This window comes from Zingiber officinale, chromosome 6B, assembly GCF_018446385.1.
Source record: "Zingiber officinale cultivar Zhangliang chromosome 6B, Zo_v1.1, whole genome shotgun sequence".
NCBI classification, from domain to species: Eukaryota; Viridiplantae; Streptophyta; class Magnoliopsida; order Zingiberales; family Zingiberaceae; genus Zingiber; species Zingiber officinale.
This window is the reverse complement of record NC_055996.1, coordinates 10832208-10846348: the sequence shown is the minus strand read 5'-3', so window position 1 is coordinate 10846348 and position 14141 is coordinate 10832208. Positions and strand designations below refer to the sequence as shown.

At 35.9% G+C, this 14141-nt stretch overlaps 1 protein-coding gene across 1 annotated transcript; it reads left to right on the top strand.

Annotated features, from left to right (window-relative positions):
• Positions 1–11802: 11802 nt before the first annotated feature.
• Positions 11803–14129, top strand: LOC121991951 (50S ribosomal protein L28, chloroplastic-like). Its single transcript, XM_042546036.1, has 2 exons — positions 11803–12170; positions 13566–14129. Exons 1-2 carry the CDS (start codon positions 11930–11932, stop codon positions 13796–13798), a joined length of 474 nt encoding a protein of 157 aa, XP_042401970.1. The 5' UTR covers positions 11803–11929; the 3' UTR covers positions 13799–14129.
• The last annotated feature ends 12 nt before the right edge of the window (positions 14130–14141 follow it).

The window sequence follows — 14141 nt, the reverse complement described above, 5'->3', positions numbered from 1 at the left end:
GGCAGAAGCTGTGAGTACAACATAATAAAACTTGTTGTCCTATGTGAAAAATAGGACAACATTAAATAAAACACATAATAAAACTTGTTTTGAACTCTATTATAATAAACAACCCAATATAAAATATTTTAAAGTATTTAGGTGTCTAGCCTTCATTTTAAATACAAGAGAACACTTAGGAAAATTCACATCTAAATTAGAGAATGGAATTTTTGCAGGATACTCCCTAAATAGTAGATGTTACAGAGTTTATAATAAGGTTACCTTAAGAATTGAAGAAACTACTAATGTAAAATTTGAAGAATCCAAACAAAACCAAGAACAAACCCAACTTCAACCAATTGAATGTGTTCAAGAAAATACTAATTCTAAAGGAACCAATCAATTTCTAAATCATGAAGAGGAAGAAGAACATCAAGAGAGTCAACCTCCTAGAACTATTAGAGTCAACCCAAATCATCCAACTAGTCAAATAATTGGTGATCCAGACCTAAGGGTTCAGACTAGGTCATCCTTTAGAAACCTAAGTCAAATTTCATTAATTTAAAAAATTGAACATAAAACAGTGGCTGAATCGTTACTTGACCTAGACTGGGTAATTGCTATGCAATAAGAACTAGCTCAATTTGAAAGAAATGAAGTTTGGGATTTAGTGCCACCACCCAAGAATAAAAAGATAATAGAAACAAAATGGATATTTAGAAATAAATTAAGTGAAACTGGGGAAATCACAAGAAATAAAGCTAGACTAGTTGCTAAAGGGTTCAATCAAGTAGAAGGACTTGACTATGATGAAACTTATGCCCCAGTGGCTAGACTAGAATCCATTAGAATGTTACTTAGTTATGCAACCCACAAAGGGTTTAGACTGTACCAAATGGACATTAAGTCAGCCTTCCTAAATGGACTGATAAAAGAAGAAGTCTATGTAGGACAACCACCTGGGTTTGAAAATCTAGAACACCCTGATTATGTCTTTAAATTAAAGAAGGCTTTATATGGACTAAAGCAAGCCCCTAGGGCATGGTATGAAAGACTAACTTCTTACCTAATTTCTAAAGGGTTCAACCAAGGTTAAATTGACTCAACCCTATTCATTAAGTTAATACAAAAGGATATTTTCATAGTCCAAATCTATGTAGATGATATCATCTTTGGGTCAACAAATTCAGAATTTTTAGATGAATTCACAATTCACAAGTCTAATGGAACAAGAATTTGAAATGAGTTTAGTAGGAAAACTAACTTATTTTTTAGGATTACAAATCAAACAAACAAATGAAGGAAACTATATTTATCAACAAAAATACACTAAAGAATTACTTTAAAAATTCGAAATGGAAAATACTAAAGAAATAAAAGCGCCTATGGCCGTGAACACAATCCTAGATAATGACCCAAATGGAAAATCGATTGACTTAAAATATTATAGGAGTGTCATAGGTAGCCTATTGTACTTAACTGCAAGTCGACCCGATATTTTATTTGCAGTTAGTATGTGTGCTAGATACCAAACCTGCGCTAAGGAATCACATTTAACTCAGGTTAAAAGAATCTTTAGATACTTTAAAGGAACAACAAATGTAGGTATTTGGTATCCAAGAATTATAATTTTGAATTAATAGGGTATTCTGACTCAGATTATGCTGGGTGCAAATTAGACCGCAAAAGCACAAGTGGTGGTTGTCAACTTCTAGGTCCATCACTTGTTAGCTGGTTTAGTAGAAATCAACACTGTGTTGCACTATCTACAACTGAGTCAGAATATATAGCCATAGGAGAATGCGTTGCACAATTATTATGGATGATGCACACTTTAAAAGATTTTAACTTAAACCTTACAAATGTAAAAGTGTTAATTGACAATATTAGTTCAATTAATTTAACAAAAAATCCAGTGCATCATTCCAGAACCAAATACATTGAAATTAAGTATCACTTTATCAGGGATCATGTCACTAAAGGAGACATTGAACTCAAGTACATTGAGTCAAAGTCTAATTTAGCTGACATATTTACTAAACCCCTCCCTGAAAGTGAATTTAGAAATCTACGTAGAAATTAGGGATGTGCCTAATAGATTAGGAATTTTAAAATTGTTTTCAAAAATATGTATTTTCAAATTCTAAGGTAAAATACTTTTATGTTTTCAAAATTTCCTATTTTTAGAATTTCAAAAAGGTTTTAGCCTTAGACTAGAACATTTCCCTAGAAAACATGTTCCCCTAGGGCTAGTACTTGAGCATCTCACCAACACCCTAGGATTCCCTTGTTTGTGATTGCCAAATATAGAAAAGGGTGAGATGCATAGGCAGATTGCCTGGACTTAAGATGCTTATGTCAGTGCATCAATATAAGTCTGGGTGTTAAATATCAAATAGATATTAATCAAATTAAGTCAATCAGTATAGTCAAACACTAACTGATGCTTAGACTTAACTTGACTAACCAAGTGAAAGTTGCTATCCTCTGAATAGTCAGTAAGTAGCTAATTGGTTAGACAGATTTAACAATGTCATATTCAGGGGGAGCAATAATTACTTTCACAATTTTTATTAAAAATATTTTTGAAATTAGGGTTTGGAAAATACTCTTCTAAAAATATAACATGTTAAATTTTTTTTTTGTTTTGAAAATTGTACGTTATAAACTTGGTTTGAAAACTGGTTTTGAAAATTGAATTTTACAAACCTAGTTTTGAAATTATAATTGTTCAAACTTAATGTTGAATACTAATTTAAGAAAATAAAAACTCAGTTTTGCAAACTAGATTTCACAAACTTAACTTTGAAGAATTAGGTTTCGAACATTGAATTTTACCTGGCTTTTGAAAATTTTACCTTTATAAATTTTCTTTATAGAATTTATGTTTGAAAAATATTTCAAGTTCAAGTCCATTTTGAAAATTTTTTGTTTGGAATTTTAGATTCTTCTTAAACTTATCTTTCAAAAATTAATTTGCAAGATATGTTACTAAATTAGTTATCTTTCTAACTTAGTCATTTTTCAAAACTTAGCCATTTTGAAAAGTTATTAAAAATTACTCTTTCCAAGTTATCTTTCTTATAACTTAGCTATTTTGAAAAGGATAAGAGATACTTTTAAAAGCAAAATTTCTAATTATTTAACTCCCCTGAATCAATCTGATTTGTGTTTGCATTTTTTTTAATGTTTTTGTATTTATAATTATTTGATCTATGGTTCTGTTTGATGAATGTCAAAGGGGGAGGGTTAGGTGGTTAAGTTAGCTAAAATAAATTGAAAATAAAAACTAACTTAAAAACTTGTTAATGCTTGTTTTACTTACATTTTACACTAACTTAACCAAGTTGTCATTCCATCAAAAAGGGGGAGATTGTTGGTGCGGTTAGCACTAACGGTCTAACCCAGGTTTTGATAAATGACAAAATAGGTTAAGTTAGTTTTGCTGTTGATCTAACACTCTGACCGAGTGTGTAGGAGAAGTCCAGACAAGTCGACGGGCTAACATGATGTCTGGCACGAAGCTCAGCTAAGTCGACGGGCTGACCGGATAGCTGGCACGAAGTCCAAACGGGTCGACGGGCTGACCGGACGTTTGGCACGAAGTCTAGCTAGGTCGACAGGCTGACCAGATAGTTGGCATGAAGTCCAGACGTGTCGAAGGGCTGACCTAACGTCTGGTAGGTAAGTAAAGGTAAGTCACTGGAGGGGAGTGACTGTGAAAACGCATTCCCGGGAAGGGAACTTAGGCGCCAATTCGACTTAGAACCATTTCAGAACTCTAAGTCGAGATCTTGACTAGATTTTGGTCTCGGAGAGACGGAATCTAATTAATACTCTTTCTGTTAAACTATGAACTGTGCTAATAATCTATTTTGTAGGATATATATTTGCCTCAGACTAATGTCTTCTTGCAGGTAGGAAACCATTGGAAAACAGGGTCCGGGCGCCTGGGAGGTACCTGGGCGCCCAGAGGCAAAAAGTTATCCCCAACGTCACTGTGCCACGTGGAGTTCGCTGGTTGGCTCGGCTACGTCACTCCAGGGTGCCCTAAAGGTTCCAGGCGCCCTGAACCTCCTTTATAAGGAGGGTCAAGGCTGGAGTCAGAAAAACAACTGAAAACCTGCTCTCCTGCGCTCCTGCGACGTTGCGAAAGCCATCCGACAAAGCTCTGTTCTTTCTCTTCTTATTGTTTATTGTCGATATTTTTTTTTCTAGCATTTCTGTACTTAATTTTTGTAATCAATATTCGAATTGCTCATGGATTGCCCATCGAAAGCCCATTGCGTGCAGGCCTTGGAGTAGGAGTCGTCAAAGGCTCCGAACCAAGTAAATTGACTTTGTTAGCATTGTTTTTATTTTTCCGCTGTGTTTACTTGACGAAATTTTGAATCGATATTCATCCCCCCTCTATCGAACGATTATGATCCAACAAGTTAAGTAGGACTGTTTAATCATTGCTATGTGTCGATCATGTAAAATAAAAGGTTCATGATGTGTTCCTTTCATTGTGGATGCTCGAAAAAAGCTGTTAAAGTGACATAACACACTAATCTGATGTAGTTTCTGTCCAATATCAACTGAAGCCTGCAATTTTTAAAATTTAAATTATTAACAACCAAATTCAAATTGGTGGAGGTTTTTCAAATCTAGATGCACATTGTTCTGAATATATCCAACAATAGTGTTGTTTTGACTTAGTCGGGTCCTATAGGTTTCTAAGGTGAACATGTCCAAAATGCATACTTTTGCAGATGATTGAGAAGCATAGATTAAAATATCCGTCGCAGCTTCTTACGTCATTCTGAAAGGAGAGTATTGCCAACAAACAAATCCTTAAACCCATGACAACAAACAATCGATCTGTGTGGATTTCATTAGAAACAAACAATCTCAACTAAACTCAAAAGAAAACAAGAATTATTAAAAGACAATCTCCACCATGAGATAAATCAAGCCCAATATGGGTCTTATATGGAACTATATCATGCCCAACATAAGCCTGATATTAACCATATCAAGACCATGTTGGGTAGTTTTAGCTGATTTTTCCTATAACATTTTAACACCTCAAGACAAGCCAAAATATGCAATGGACGGTACCGTTAGACTCCTTGCAGCCTCAGAAATCCACAAGACTTGAAATGAGTCCAATCTGAGTTCTCTAGGTCTATTAGTGGGTTTTGACCAAAATTCACTTATGGACATAGAGACCTCATATTGCACCCATTTCAGTTCCTATGGATTTATGAGGTAACAAGGAGTTCAAATATGCTATCCATTATTTATTTCAGATTCTCGAAGATGTTATAATATAATAAGGAAAAATCTACAAAAATCTCCACGTTTACTGTGTTGTGATTCTTATCCTTGCTGGTGCATGTTTACTGTGTTGTTATTCTTCCTCAAAGTTCGTCAGTGAAAGAGGATTAACACCTTATGCTCCTCACCTATATCTGCTAACTTTGGACAGCTAAAAAAAGAGTCTAAAATGAACCAAAGATGTCGGTCTAAAGAAGAGTTCAATTGTTAGTTAGAGCCCTAGAGCTAATCATTTGATAATTGTATGGACTCATGTATATCATATTCTTGTATATTAATAAAGGCATTTGTTTGGTTATTATACTTATTTATATTAGTGCCAAATAGACTAAGTATAATAGCGTCCTTGAGTAGAAGTTCATACCTATATCAATCGATTAGTTGAATCGATAGTGAGATGATATAGGGAACACTACTCTAAATCATTCCTAGTCGAGTATTAGCATTCAGGGACAATGTTAATACAATAAGACTAGCATGTAGGTCAGCTCGATGACTTGATCTCACAAGTCATGGATATAGAGATATCAAGCTGACACATGGGTATGCATTAGAGAATGTATACTGAATGACCCGCCATGAGAAAGTATCATGGATCGTTATATGAGTGTCATATACTTTCTCATGTGGCTATTAGTATGACTATTAGTCCTTAGACCTGAAGTCACCATGGATCCCTACATAAGGAGTTATGTACTTTAGTTTCGTCAAACGTCACCCGTAACTGGGTGGACTATAAAGGCGATTACTGGGTATGTAACGAATTATGCAGAGGGATGTGAGTGATGTAGATGGAATCTATCCCTCCCATATGACGGGAGAGACATCGCTATTCTTGATAGAGTGAGACCACTAAGCGCATGGCCATGCCCAAATGAGTCAACATTAGATGTTGAGCTCATTTGATCGAGTGAGTCTACTTGGAGTTCAAGATTTAGATTGATTAGAGGATGACACGGTCTATGCCTCATATTGATCAATCTAGATGTCTAGGATAGAAGGACACTTGTCATTATTTTGTGAGGAGTCACAATTAGTAGTCACAAGGTGATGTCGGATCTCGACATTCTTGTAACTTGGGTAGTAATGATGTGTTGCTAGATACCGCTCATTACTTATGCTCCTAAATGGGTTTAGGGCATTGCCAACGTTACAAGAACCTATAGGGTCACACACTTAGGACAATTAGATGGAGATTAGGTTCATATGATGAACCAAGAGGATTAGATTCATTTGATGAATCAAATTGGATTAAGAGTAATCCTAATTGGGCTAACTTGAGTTCGACTCAAGTTGATTCATGTATTTAATGAGTCTAATTTAGATTATGACTTATTAAATCAATTTAATTTAATGAATTAGATTCATTATATTAAGTTGGCTCGAATCAAATGGTTGGATTAGATCAACCATGGTAGAGATTGGGTCAAGTTCGACTTGACTAGAGATGGAAGACCAAAGGTCAATTTTGACTTGACCTTTTTGCCACCTCATTGGTGAGTTGGCATTAGGTGGACCAATGATGATATTCCACATCATCATGGATGCCACCTCATGGAAGTTACAAAGTCATTTTCTTATTAACTTCACATTAATTGCAATTAATGGGGAGTTACTCTAGATGAAAGTGGCCGGCCACTTTGTGAATGTGGGTGAATTCATTTTCATTCAAGTGTGGTGCATCTTCTTCCTTCTTCCTCTCAAGCTCTCCCTCTCCCTCTCCTCCTTGCTTGGCCGAATCTCACCAAGGTGCTAGCACACCTTTGTGTGAGGTTTTCTCCACCTACGTGTCCGTGTGGATACTTCTAGAGGACCGGCGCTTGACGGTCTAGAGATCCGGCAACTCCTTGGACGAGCGGGATAAGCGAAAGGCACGCTTCGAAGGTATAACCCTTATCTAGTGTAGATCTAAAGGTTTTACAAACTCGTACAAGAAAAGATTTTTCGAAAAGTTTTTGTTTACGAATCTTTGCACGGATCTACGGCTTTGGGTGACTCGGGGTTTCCGCGACGCGAAAAAGCGGTTTTCGCGGCCCGACGAACCCAACATCAATAACATCAAATCCATATTCTTTCCTTTCATCTCTTAGATTGGTAGCATTACATTGTTCTATCTCTATATTTTCTCCAAGTCATCATGTAGTCATATCAATTTCCTAATTTTTTTTAGCTCTTCTTTTTACACAAGTCTTACTTCTTTAGCATCAGATATTAGAATGAACAGCTCAGATGGCATGTAAAGTACAGTCAAGATAATTCGAAACTACTTTATGCTAATCACTTTGTAGAGAGGCTACTTTAGCAAATGCTGCTTTAGTTGTGTTGCTAAAAAATTATGTAGCAGAATAAATCTATTCACTTTCATCCCTGGTTAGAGTAATAATCAATATGTTATTAAAAGATGAACAAGAAGATTAATAATTGATGTACAATCCTAGTCAATAAGCATTGAGTAGTTGTCGAGATTTAATAGGGGAAAAGAACTAACTTCTGATACATGTTTAAGGTCCAATATGAAGATTTTTACAAATTCTTTTTTATTATATTATAATACCTCTAAGATGGATGCAATCCGTAGGAACCTTATAAATCCTTAGAACCTTATAAATCCGTAGGAACTGAAATGGATGCAATCTGAGGTCTCTAGGTCATCAGTAAGTTTCGGTCAAAATCCATTGATGGATCTAGAGACATCAGATTGGATCCATTTCAAGTCCTGTGGATTTCTGAGGCTGCAAAGAGTCCAACGGTACCGTCCATTTCATATTTTGGTTTGCCTAGAGGTGTTAAAATGTTATAGGAAAAAGTAGTTAAAACAACTCAACGTGTTCCTGATATAGTTAATATTAGGCTTATGTTGGGCCTGATATATTTCCATATCAGGCCCAGATATGGTTCCATATCAAGCCCACATTGGGCTTGATTTATCTCATTGTGGAGATTGTCTTTTTGAGTTAATTCTTCTTTTCTTTTGAGTTTAGTTGAGAATGTTATACCATATTTTGTCAACTTTAGTGGATATGATGTAATATAGGTTTAATGAGGAGTCAAGTAAATATTCGTACCAAGGAAAAATTTAATGCATGCCCTAATTGCTAGGTAGAAAAATTCTAGTGATACCTGTATGCAATCAGATCCATGGCTATCAAACATTCTTTTTCCAACAAACTTCATTCTTTAACTATTAAGTATTTTTTATGAACCAATTGCGGAATAGAATGTTAAAAAGGTGATTATAATGCGCATACCTTGGAGACTTGATGAAGCACATTATGTCCGTTTGAAGCTCCTCTAAAGGACTGGATCAAATTTCCAAAGAGCACCATCATAAGTGGTAGAGAAACTCCATTCCCTGCGGCACCAAGCGAATCCAACAGCATCAAGACGTAATTTTGGAGTCTGCGAAGGAGAACAATTTGTAGAAGTGCACGGTGAGCATGCTTTGATCTTGTTTCTTGTCCTTCCAACTCTCTCGCTTGTTTTGTTGCTCCCCATTAAACCTATGTTACATTATATCGACTAAAGTTGATAAAATATGTTATAACAATCTCAACCAAACTCAAAATAAAACAAAAATTATCTAAAAGACAACCTCTACCATGAGATAAATTAGGCCTAATGTGGGCCTAATATAGAACCATATCAAGTCCAATATGGCCCTGATATGAACCATATTAAGCCCATGGCTCATATAAGGCCCACGTTGGATTATTTTAGCTGATCCTTTCGATAATATTTTAATACCTTTAGAGAAGTCGAAATATGTAATGGATGGTATCGTTGGACTCTTTGCAACCTCAGAAATCCACAGGACTTGAAATGAGTCCAATCCGAGATCCTTAGGTCCATTAGTGGGTTTTGACCAAAACTCATTTTTAGACCTAGAGATCTCAGATTGGACTCATTTTAGGTCTTGTGGATTTCTAAGGCTTAAAGGAGTCCAACGATACCATCCATTACATATTTCGACTTCTCTAAAGGTATTAAAATATTATAAAAAATATATATTAAACTCTAATCCCGTAGGCCTGATATAGAATCATATCAGGCCTATATTATGCTTGCATGCATATATCCAAGAGAGAGGAGAGGAAAGAGGAGAGGATGCGTGCATGGTAGAGAGGGAAGAAAAAAGAAATTGCATGTATGAAAAAGAGGAAAAATAAGAAACAAATGATTGAGGGAGAGGAAAGAGAAAAAATAAATGATTGAGGGGTAGAATGGGAAGAATAGAAAATTAAGTGTGTTATTTGGTAAATGACAAAATATAGCATGCCTTTTTTTAACAAAAAAATGAGCAATCATGATTAATTATGAATCGTTCAACTAAAATAATAATAATAATAATAATAATAGAAGAGATAAACATGAATAACAGCAGTCATACGAATTTGCTCACCAGAAATGTCTCTCATCGTCGTCCTAGAACAGATGAGAAAAACTAAGAGGACATTTAATCGATTCTTGTCTAATCAAATAACGTTATCATTCATGGTGGCAAAAGGCATATACACTCGCCTCCAATGCCCTCGTCAATCTATGTCAAAGCCAACACGGAGGAGGTAAATCATAGACGACTACTAGCCTTTGGAATAATGACTAGCATATAAGGGAAGCATTTACCTCGGCTTTATTAAAATTCGAACCTCAAACCTTTTATATATAACACTAAATATATTAAAGGAGTCATGGTACGTAAAAAAATATTAAACTAGATAACACTAAATATAGGGTGACCGATTTGATCACATGAAAGTTTCCCATTTGTAATAGGGAAGTGCTCGCGACGGATGACCTAGAAATCTCACATCCCATGATTGTATACCTTATTTAGAAGAAAAATCCTTATAAATATGTTATAACTAGGATTGAATATCTAAATGACAATTTAATATCCACTATAGCTCGAAAGCAAAGAAATCATACATAAAAGGCAGAACCACTTAGCAGATCCTCTAGAGTTGGTCTTACGAGTATAGTGAGAGATAAATATAGGTATATAAACGTTAGATACATGGTAGGATTTGACCTTAATATTTTCATAGTTATATATCCTATTTAAAAATAAATCTCTATAAATAGATCATAATTAGAAATCAAAGTGTGAATATTTAAATGACAATTTAATATCTACCGTAGCCCCTAGGTGGAGTAATAGTACTTAAGCTTATACTTGATGACGAGTTTCATTAGGTAAGTCACAAGACTTGCATTCAAAAGTTTAAGGGGGAGTTTGATTCTTTTCTAAGAATAGGAATCGGAATGAGAATCATAGTATTGTGGAATAGGAATGAGTATGAGCATGAATATCACTTTAGAAAATAATGTTTGGTTAGTTGAATATTTTCTATCGGAATAAATTAAAATTTTCTTTTTTATCCTTAAAGGAAAATAAGAGAAAAAATTAGATGTGAGGGAGAGTTGAATGTGAGAGAAAAATATGATGAGAGATAAAGTATGATGAGAGAGAAAGTGTGATGGGAAAGAATGAAGAGAGAGAACGTGCGATAAGAGGAAAGAGAGTGTGATGGGAGAGGGCATGATGATAGAAGATGAGAGAAAAAAATATTATGAGAGAGAATGAAGAGAGAGAAAGTATAATGAGAAAAAAGAGGAGAGAGAGTGTGATAGGAGAGATTGAGGAGTAAGTATGATGAGAGAGAAAGTGTGATGAGAAAAAACAGGAAAGCGAATGTGATGGGAGAGATTGAGGAGAGAGAAAATATGATGAGAGAAAAAGCGTTGTGATGAGAGAAAAAGCGTTGTAATGAGAGAAAAAGCGTGATGAGATAGAAAGTGTGTTGAGAAAAAAGTGAGAGAGTGTGATGGGAGAGATTGAGAAGAAAGAAAGTGTGATGATATAGAAAGCATGATGAGAGAGAAAGTGTGATGAGAAGAAAGAGAAAAAAGAGTGTGACGTGAGAGATTAAGAAGAGAAGAAGTATGATGAGAGAGAAAGTGTGATGAGAAAAAAAGAGGGAAGAGAGTGTGATGGAAGATATTAAGGAGAGAGAAAGTGTGATGAGAGAGAAAGTGTAATGAGAAAAAAAGAAAGAAAATGTGATGAGAGAGATTAAGGAGAGAGAAAGTAAGTAATAAAATAAGGAGGGAGAAAATACGATGAGAGAAAACAAGGAGAGAGAAAGTGATATGAAAGAAAAATTAAATAAATATATTTTGATATTTGATATTAAGAGTGAAAATTTAATTTTTGGTCAAGAGTATTTTTAGAATAAAGGAATATTTTGATTGTTTAAAATAGAGTAATGACTCATTGAAAGGGGAGACATGAGAATGAGTCATTACCCAATTATAAGGATTCATTCCCTTATTTGTATTTTCATTTTTATAGTTCAAACATCAACAATGATAATTAATAATTGTTATTCTCATTCTCCACTCTTATTCCCCTCAATCAAAGCCCCCTAAATAACGCGCGAAATGGAGGAACAAAAGGAAACCTTTAAATTGGGCCGTTGTCCATCGGCCCATGGGACAAGCCCTCATCAGTTACTCGTCTCGCTCTTATCCTGTTATCCATCAATTCCATTCATTCCATTCCATCGTCTCCTCCCTCCTCCACTCGCCTCTCCTCGGGACTCCTACGCCGGGGCAACCGCAACGAATGGCGGCGCCTTCGACGGCGCTTTGCTTCTCCAGCGCGCACCGGCACTCACTGCTTCCTCCTTCCTCGTCCGCTTCGAAGCTTAGGGTTTCCTCCGGAAGCTTCTCTCTCGCCACGACTCTTTCCGCTGGAGCACTAGGTTTCGGGAGGTCCCAGTTGGTCGGCTTCCCAGTCATCTTCACCACCAGTCTACCTTCACTTCGGGTTCCTCACAAGCTTCCAATTACCCCCGTTGTTGCTCGTAATGACTCCCCTCTTCCGATTAGTTGTAGTTTTATTTGGGCGATTCGTTTCGAATACCTAACATTATAGATATCCATGGAGAAAAGACGAACATTTGATGAAAACGTGAAGCTTGTGGCATGCCATTTAATAGGCTACGTCCTCAAGAGCCAACTTAGGAGTTGAAGTAGCATCCTGTTTCAGATTTATATAAGATTTGTCTGATTGAATCGCTTTTTGCTTTCCCTCTCTGTTTAGTATGCAACGTCAAACCAAACGTTGGCTTTGTTTTCAACGCCTATAAACAACATATTAGTCGATTCATGAGCAAATATTTGCAAATGGTGACTATTTTTATTCCCAAATTAATTGTTGAATTTTCTATCTCTTTGATCACATTGTTCTTAAGGTATTCAGATAGCATTGCATCTTTCTTTACTCTTCTTAATCTTGAATACTTCAACATATCTAATGCTTAAGATAGAGAGTGATGATGGTTGAAGTTTTGTATGCATTGCTTCGACCCTTCTTTGAAGGTCTGATGGGATTGTATTTGCCTCCAAGCTTGCACTTGAAAGAGACAAAAAAAGGGATGTCCAGAATTGCCCAGCAGGGTCACACTCCAACAATCAAGTTAGATGGGAGGAAACAATTGTATGAGAAAGGATTAGATTAGCTTACATCGTTCTGAAATGGGAGGTGGTGTTTACTTTGGAAGGAAATTTGGCTTGAGTGATTAATAGATGTGTCCATTCTTGTCACATGCTATGCGCATGAGTTTGATCGATCATCGCATTCAATGATCCATAACTATAGGCCACTCTTGGATCCTTTTTAGGTTTTTTTCACAAGTGACTTCCACGGTCAGTCAGTATCTTAAATAATTGAATAGACTTTCATCATGTTTCGACCACATCTGCTACTAACTAATCTACTAATTATGTTGTCGGGAAGAGACTCACTGACAAAGTTTGTGGGAATACCATTGTCTTATCCGATGTGTTTTGCTAGATTCAGATCAATACAGTCAGTCTCAAGCCATTCCAAGAGCTCTGATCAGATCCCTATCTGGGAAGGCGATTTACTTTGAAGTTGTTAGTTTGTTGGTTTATTTGAACAAAAATTGTTGTCTAGATAATTATATTCTGCTATCATTTACATATTGGTTATATAAGCACATTTCTTTCAAATTCATCTTTTAATCTATCCCATGTGATTTATTTAAGACAATTACAAACTAATACCAGTGCGAGTTATTAATTTCCTGTATTTAACACTGCAATTGAAGTCATTTCCTCGAGCCAAAAGTGAATTACAAAAGCCAAGTGTTATTGTGGTACCTTAACCTGGCATCCCTCGCAGATAATTTAACCCTACATTTCATATGACAAATGAATCTTCTTCATGCTTTCAGGCCGGGTTTGCCCTTTTACCGGGAAGAAGGCTAATAGAGCAAATAAAGTTTCCTTCTCGAACCACAAGACCAAGAAGCTGCAGTTTGTCAATTTGCAGTATAAGAGGATCTGGTGGGAAGCAGGGAAACGATACGTAAAGCTACGCTTGTCAACAAAGGCACTGAAGACCATTGAGAAGAATGGTCTGGATGCTGTTGCTAAGAAGGCTGGAATTGACCTCCGAAAAGAATGAACCTGAACTACCCAACGGCCATGCCTTTACTCCTTTTTATCGCTTAGTAAAATCGTCGAGGTGATTTTGGCTCTGTTGCCACTTAGTTCATTGTCTGTTGTCATTTCTACTTCCAACTGGCTGTAAATTTACCAGGACAAAAGATTTCAAAATGCTTTGTGTGATGCATGTCTGACCAACTAGGATAGACATTTTCTCTCCAGAGATTGTCCACACATGTACAAATAGTCTAATTCAGATTCAGCTACTGAAACATGTCTGGAATAAATTTGTATCATGTTTTGCATTGTAGTTCAAATGAAATCACTGTACAAGGATGAGTTCAGTGCTGCTTGGTTTGTGT

Coding starts and splice junctions, on each gene's coding strand:
- LOC121991951 (XM_042546036.1), top strand. CDS start 11,930: ATGGCGGCGCCTTCGACGGCGCTTTGCTTCTCCAGCGCGCACCGGCAC. Junction 12,171..13,565: donor AATTACCCCCGTTGTTGCTC/GTAATGACTCCC, acceptor TCATGCTTTCAG/GCCGGGTTTGCCCTTTTACC.